General features: G+C 38.0%; 1 protein-coding gene across 1 annotated transcript; it reads left to right on the top strand.

Moving 5' to 3' along the window:
* The first annotated feature begins 6,910 nt into the window (after nucleotides 1-6,910).
* Nucleotides 6,911-7,849, top strand: LOC130736024 (uncharacterized). Its single transcript, XM_057587885.1, has one exon. The coding sequence runs from the start codon at nucleotides 6,911-6,913 to the stop codon at nucleotides 7,847-7,849; it is 939 nt and encodes a 312-aa protein (XP_057443868.1).

Genomic DNA, 7,849 nt, shown 5'->3' with positions numbered 1-7,849 from the left:
AATGTATATATAAAATTCATTGACAATGTTTTCTATGTTCCGACCCCTCAAACAAGAAAATCTTGGATATACATCTGGTAATAATGGACCGAGTGGTCGTTTAAGCTGAGGAGGGATCCAAATTAAGAACAGGGTATATTAATATAAAAGCAATATTGCTGGACTGGCTTGTGCACCAAGGGAATCTATAACTTACTAAAGCTAGAGGGAATTGGCCACTGTTCATAAGAGAAAACCCGCAAGAGCCGGGTCACGGGTCGGGGTTTGGGGCGGTTTTTCTGGAGCCTATTCAGAGGATCCGATGCAGCTACCAGGTAGAGAGGTACGACCAGTCTTCTCCTGCAGATTTTCCTGAGATCCTACCAAATCCGAATTTGTAGCTGCTTCTCTCGACATCCAGCTGGAGATTGTGAGGTAAGTGATAGGTAGCTCCTCCACGGATTTCATATCTCCCTCTCCTCAATTATTTTGCTGATAAATGAAATTGGAGGATCTGTTTCTTTACATATTGTCTGAATCTTTGGTGATACACGATTGCTTTGAGGAAGGGGTGCTTTGATGGAGCGGCGGAATGAGAGGGAAAGCTCGCCAGATTGGTTATTTTCAGCCGTTTTTCTTCAATGTTCTGTGGCTGATTCTCTGTCTCTTTCATTGAGCAGGTAATATATGCAATGACTGGAATCCAATGGCACCTGTGGGTTCCTAGATGTTTACTTCAATAGCCGTTTATCTATGCATTTTGCTGTACGAATTTTGCTGGTGTATGGGTTCTCAGTAATGGAGATTGTTTATCTTTTATCTATTGATGCGCTGACAGCTTTTTCTTCACGTTTTGATTTTCTGGAAAAAAAGTAGCAGATTTCATGTTGTACAAATTTTTGTTTTTTGTTTACGGGTTTCTAAATAATGGAATTTTTTTTGTTTTGAAAATCCATGGTTGTGCAGACAACTTTTACTTCATGCTTCAATTTTTTGTATAAAAATAATATCATGTTTTATTTTTATGTGTTTGAAATAATGGAGATTGTTTATTTGTTGTCAATGGAGGTACATGCATTTTTTTAACATGAATTGTCAGTTGAGTTTTCAAACTTGGTTCTTTGATTTCTTAAGTTCTTTTTTAAAGAATAATGTTGGAAGTTGGTGATTGATTTAATAAGCCAAACTATAGAGGTTGGTGAGAGTTCTGATGACATGTGTATGTATTTTTTAACTGAGGGTTCCTGTAAGTAATCTTTTGCTTGGTCTATTTTGATTGTGATAATCAGCCAAGAGGGCTGCTGATGATGAGATTGAGAAGCAAGTGAGTGCTAAGAAGCAGAAGATAGCTGAGGTTGCTGCAAAGCCAAAGAAGGAAACCAAGTTGCAGAAAGTTAAGAAGGAAAGTAGTTCAGATGATGATTCTTCATCTGAATCTGAAGATGAGGTATTGTATTCGACTATTTATCTATCTATCACATAGATTTAGTTAAACTTCATGTAGTGTATTGATCATTTTTTGTGATGATTCAGAAACCTGCACCTAAGGTTGTTCCTTTGAAGACACTTGTGACTGGAATATGTTACAATGGCAAGTGGTGTGAACCCACAGGTGCCATTGGATTCCAGTCATTGACAGGTTTCGTTCCTGGGTTTCTTTATCCCCAGACCCCACTAGATTGCATTTGTGATTGAGTACCTAAAATATATTTAAATTTTAGCATCCTTTCCACGTTTCTTCCTCTATCGTCAGTCATTTTTGAGCACTCACTGTCAATAATAGCTAACCATGAACACTACCAGAACAATAAGTCAACACACACTCCTTACATTAAGAAACTCTGAGCTTTGCTTATAACACTCTGGCCTTATGTTGTTCATTTTAATACTGAATTCAACCAAAACAAAATAAGCAGGTAGTAAGTAACTATGTCAATGTCTATGTCCAAAGTTCACATCCTGGTGTTCCCATACCCAGCACAGGGCCATATTCTACCACTCCTGGATTTGACTCACCAATTAGCTTTGAGAGGCTTAACCATCACCATTATCATGTCCCTAGTCCTAGGTGCATGTTCAGAGTTGTTACTGTAGTTTACCTGAAAATTTGAAATGTCTACTTATACAATTAGTTCTCACAATGTTTTCATTCTAATTAAGATTGTGTACACAACATGTTCGATAGTTTGCTTCACTGAAATTCAATTTGTCAACTGTGTTTTTTTTCCTTTCCGGGATTAGATCGTGTTTTCATTCACCACTCTTCACTCAAAATGAGCAGCTCAAGGGAAAACTCGCCAGATTGGTTATGTTCTTTTCTGAAACATATGGAAACATAAGGTAAGGTGCCTTTAACCATGTAAGCTGGGTGTTTGATATCCTCAATCTATTGTTTCACAGTTGGGCTTTTGTTCATGCTACTATAATTACTCATCAAGAGTGATAATGTCATGTTTGGGTTTTTGCTGGAAAGCCTGTGTGCATTGGCCATGTAAATTGATTTTTATCATCTACAGATGCATGCTTTACACATCATAAACTCTTAATGAGTAATTGTTTTGTTTTTATTATTACTTTGGCAGTGGCTTAATCTCAAATAAATCTAATGTTATTCTTACTCTTTCAAAAAAAAGGGGATGGCTAGAGTGTGCTGGTTTGGAAAGCTTACTGCTTCATGTCATGTGCTTCTCTTTGCTGGTGAGTGGTGATGTTGTCAATGTAGTTGAGGAGATGTCAAAGTTGCTTCCTTCTCAGAAAAAGAAAATGAGACAAAAACAAAAAAGGCAGAAGCAAGAGCTAAGAAAGTATTGTACTCATTTTGTGTGCTGAATCCATTTGTTTGACTAACTTAGTTCCATTCATGTGTTTTTGTTTTCTGGTATCTTCTCCATTTTTATTTAAGTTGTTCAAAGTGTTGTTGAGTTCTATATTGTTCATGTAGGAAAGGGAAGACCCTTACGGCACCTTGATTTTGATGTTCTGTGAGAAGGGACACTGGAACAATGCCTACAAGTTGATGAAGGAGATGGTTGAAGAAAAATGTCTAAACAAAATCTGCAAATTTATGAAAAGGTTCTAGATCTGCTGAGGAAGGCTGGAAAACTAAAAATGCATGAGGAGTTGGTGGAGAAGATGGTTGCCAGGGGATTTTTCTCTCGCTCTTTGTAGAAGCAGCTTCATCATTAACATCTATAAGCCAAATAAAAGAACTTTCTTTTAAAAATGCATGAGGAGGAGGTAAAAGTACTGTTTGAGGAGAATATAATATTGGATGAGAAGAACCAAAAAATATTGAAGCAATTAAAGGAAGTGAAGCATCCAGCTTCTAGGGGAAAGCATACTAGCAGTGCATCTGCCAAGGTGAGTTAAATGGTTAATTGCATGCATACCACATGTGCTTCGCATCTCAGCAGCATTTATCACAATTTCAGAATGTAACCACAACCGCAGTCTGAAAAACTGGGATATAGTTGTCGAATAGTTATCATATGCAGCATCTGCTGATGGTTAAGCTCAACTATAATTTGTTTTATATTTTCCCATGATGATGATGATGATGATGATTATATTTAATACACGTCGAAGTTTCCTAATAGTTTTTCTTTAGAGAGAAAAAGAATAAATCACTACTACCATTCTATTACATAAGGACTTTGAATGCAAAAAAACATAAATTGGTCTAAACAACATACAAAACAGAGATCAATTGGCTCTTTCCAACATATAGGGCCACTGTCTAATGTGTTGTAGTTAGGTGTCCCCTGTCATGTGCCTCTTTTTGCAGGATCATTATTCTTTTTGCCTCTTTAGGATTTTCATAATCTGCATTTGTCTAGAGGTTCTGTTAGTGGTTTTTTTTACTGAAACCCTAGGCAGTGTATATTTTAAGCTTAACCAACTGAACTCCAACAAATGTATAATGAACATTTCAGAAGTGGACTCAATCTCTCTATCATTCCTAAAATGTCAAGATTATATACACTTCATCAACTATATCTGTAAAATTTCTAAATAAGAGAACTTTCAAGTAAGACTATAAAATGGTGGTGTTATTTGTTAATTGTTGTAAGTGATAGGAAATGAAGGTATTTTATTATTTATTTTAAAAATTTTGTGCTTTATTCATTTTAGTTTTAATGCTGGTATTAATTTTGTATCCTGATGATGAATGTTGGCTTAGCTGAATGAGGTCCTGTATAAAGTTCTTATTGTTACCACTTTATCTGTTTGAATAAGTCATGAGCCCAACTAATCCTTTTTCTTCTCTTCTAATAATTGACTGGAAATTCTCATGCAGGGTTTCCACATCTCAGGAGGTGGTAAATGCTATTGAATTCAATAATGGAAAGTATGACTGAGGTAAGATTTTTGAAGATTTTGTTTAAAGTGGATTCCATCTTTTTTTTTCCCGCTTAGTTTTACAATGCATCAGAAGTTTCAGAACTGAAACCTCTTTTGTGGGGTTTATTTGTATCTAGAGTTAGAGATCATACATCGATCCTAGAGGCTCAAAAGAATGGATCGTTAAAAACTGATTGGATTTGTTTCCAAAGCAGATGCCTATGTTCCTCCCTTTATGTAATTGGAGAAGTTAGTAGACAACTTATATGATAGGCAAAAGAGTGAGTCAATCTTATGGAATTTTAAGTTTTAAATGATTTTCTCATTATCTGTGTACTCATAAGTTATATTTTCTTTTTCAGGTTTTCACGCGGAACACATACTTATGGAGTTATGGTCTTGGAGCTGCATCTTTATCCAAGTCACATCCGTAGATATTAGTTGTACTCATAGTTGCATACTTATACTCATTAGTTATATTTACTTTAGCTTTATGCTGATACTTTAACTTAGTACCTAAGTTTTCTTGCAAATTTTATAAAGCTTTAACCACTAATCCACTCTTAATTATTTTTCTTCTTTCTAAATGGTAAACACACATTCGTATGACAACAAATTAAATGATATCCATTTTGTTTAAATAGCTCACATTGGGAGCAGGAGGTTTAACCGTAAAAGTGATTTTGATTTGCATATTTTTTTGTTTCATCTTGGACATTTAGATTTGAGATTGGTGAGCTGTTGCACTAACACATAGCTCATTCGTATCATAGAATTTCTTTTGTTAGAATTTCATGGACCTACCTAGACAGTTTACAGAATCGCATGCAGATGTTCTGCAAAGTGAAATGACGGTTTTATTTGACCCTGTTGGGAATGTTTTCCATTGCTTGGTTACAACTTGTGGAACATGAGTTCAGTTTGAGGAAGTATTTGATAGAATCTGCCACAAGCACAACTTGGAAGGAACATCTATAATTCACCTCTGTCATATTCATGAGAATCATTATGACATACGGATATTTGATGATGATGAGATGGAGATAAATTATGGTGACCCTAATCATGGAGAGCCTGTTGGTCGTGACCTCATATGGACAACAGATCTAACGAGTGAACATTGCAAGGGTGATAAACGATTGATATGTTCTTCATTCTTCGATCTTAATCCTAAAATTGTTTTAACCTTCAGTATTGTTAGTTTTAATTTTCCTTTAACAGCCTATCCCAACTGGAGTACTAGAAGATCATTTTGCACACCGCCCTACCTTGATTAACCTGGTTTTGCCAAACGACTATGTTAGGCATCGGGTGTGTTTACCGTGATATTTGGTAAACAAACATCTTCCAAATTCGACTGGAAAAAGTTTAAGAGTTTTGCGAATTAAGGGTTCTTTTGGGAAATCGTCTTGCCAAAGCGCGTGTGAAATCGGGTTTTTCGACAACCGTGTGTCAAAGGATAAAAGGAAATAAAGATTCGAAAGCAAAACGCAAGACAATCGAAAGTGCTTGAAGATAAAATTCACTAATTAAAAAGCTTTACATCAATCCAAACCCATAAAATCGACAATAAATCTAACAAAAGCAACAATGGCAACAAATTCGAAACTATCTAAGTGCAGGAATCAAAAACGGCTGGTTCGGCAACATACTCCTCCATGATCACGTTAGGCTCGTTGAGTCTCTTTGATGCGGACATGAGAGCTTTGTAGTGATTTTTAGAGCTGAGTTGGGAACCTTTTTTCTGAATTAGATTCTCCTATTTATAGAGCTCCATGTCCCGCGTGTCCTTGGCGGTTTTCTTCCTTACTGGATGGGTTAGTGGGTCTGATTCCCCACGATCTGATGCTTGCCCCGGAAGTTCCATGCGTAGTGGTGAGGGTAGTGTTCTTCAACTGCTTCTTGGCCACGTAACTAGCCATCGTGGTGAGAAACACATGCGCTCCTAACTGACTCAGTCAATGCTGCACGTGTTAAATATGCCCGTGTTTGTAGCGACGGTTACCAGTGTCCCTTTGTCGAATTCTGCAACCCATTTAACTTGGCGTTTTTTCTTAATTCTCTTGGTCCATTTTCGACTGCCCCATGCGTTTTGGACCAAACATTTTGGGCCAACAGATGCCCCCCAAAAATGTTGATTCTCGACTACCAGGCCTTGGAGGGATCAAGCATTTTTTGAACTTGAATTTCGAACGGAACTGTCATTCGTTTGTAACCTCTTCCCTTTTGACTTCATGTCCAATCAGAAATCATAGCGTCTGACTTCACTCCAATCAGAAGCTTTAGCGTCTGACTTCACCTGCCCATCTGCCGTCTCTTCACTAGAGTAATCATGGCTCCTTTTTAGCCTACATGTTAGGACTCTACGGTTATATAATAAAATAACCATTGGATTTCAAATTTTATACAACATCGCGTAATGTGGCTTTACGTCCGTCTCTTCGTTTGCCTATAAATACGCCATTGTTGCTTCCTTGCAAGCTTTACAATTTTTGAATCATCCAAGCTTCGTCTAGTTTTGCCCGCGATCATCTGCAACCGACTGGTTTCTGCTTCTTCCTTTCTCTCTGGTGCATTCTCTGACGCTTTCATGGCTTCTGATTCTGACAACATCATTCCATTGGCTGCTGCTTTTGAAATGAACGAAGCCAAACCAGTCCATATTCCAGACCCACTGTATGAGGCGGAGAAGAGGGCTATTTGGAAATCTCAGGTACTCATCCCTATCTCTATTAATGGTACCTTAGGTGTCATTTTAGGTCCCTTGAAGAAAGCGAAAAAGGATAGGCTTACTAGTCTTCCTGATGGTTATGAACAATTTCACCCCAGTATTCGTGGGGAAGAGCTTATTCTTTCTTTTCGACCTTCCTATCGCTTACCCTTTCTGAAAGATCCCAAAAGGGCTTTTAGATCTACCCCGCCCAATCCGACTGCTGGTGACAGAGCCTATTTGAAATGGCTTGATAGGGTGGAAGCCGGTAAGTCTAGGCACTGGAAGGTCACCGGGATTTTCGACCTAATTCAGTTGTCGAGATCGCCAATCTCTTATAACCCTGCTATGCTCTTGAGCTCACTCTTCTTTTGGGAAAGGTCTACCAACAGCTTCCATGTTCCTTTTGGCATGATCACTCCCACTCTTCTCGATGTCGCTGCCATCACTGGCCTTTGGGTTGTGGATGATGATTATCATTCCTCTACTGCCCCAACGAAACCCATCGCCATTTCGACGGACAACATAGCCTTCAGCAGATTCATTAAGGATCATTATGACGAAGACGGTGAAGTTTCTGATGCTGAGCATGTCGCGTTTCTCTTATATTGGCTTTCTGCTTATGTATTCTGTACCAAGTCTCTGAGAATTCCTGCCAAGCTTCTTCCTTTGGCTAACTTGTTGCATGAGGGTCGAAAAATTGCTATGGCTAGACTTGTGCTTGGTAACCTTTATCAGATGATTAATGAAGCAGTAGCCGATATCCGAGATCCCAAAGTTGTGTCTCTGAACGCAGCCGGTCCATTGTGGTTGCTTTAG

The sequence above is a fragment of the Lotus japonicus genome, chromosome 2 (assembly GCF_012489685.1).
Source record: "Lotus japonicus ecotype B-129 chromosome 2, LjGifu_v1.2".
In the NCBI taxonomy this organism is placed as follows: Eukaryota; Viridiplantae; Streptophyta; class Magnoliopsida; order Fabales; family Fabaceae; genus Lotus; species Lotus japonicus.
This window is presented reverse-complemented; position numbering and strand designations above follow the sequence as displayed.

Excerpts from the sequence above, each read along its gene's own strand:
- LOC130736024 (XM_057587885.1), top strand. The coding sequence starts at position 6,911 with ATGGCTTCTGATTCTGACAACATCATTCCATTGGCTGCTGCTTTTGAA.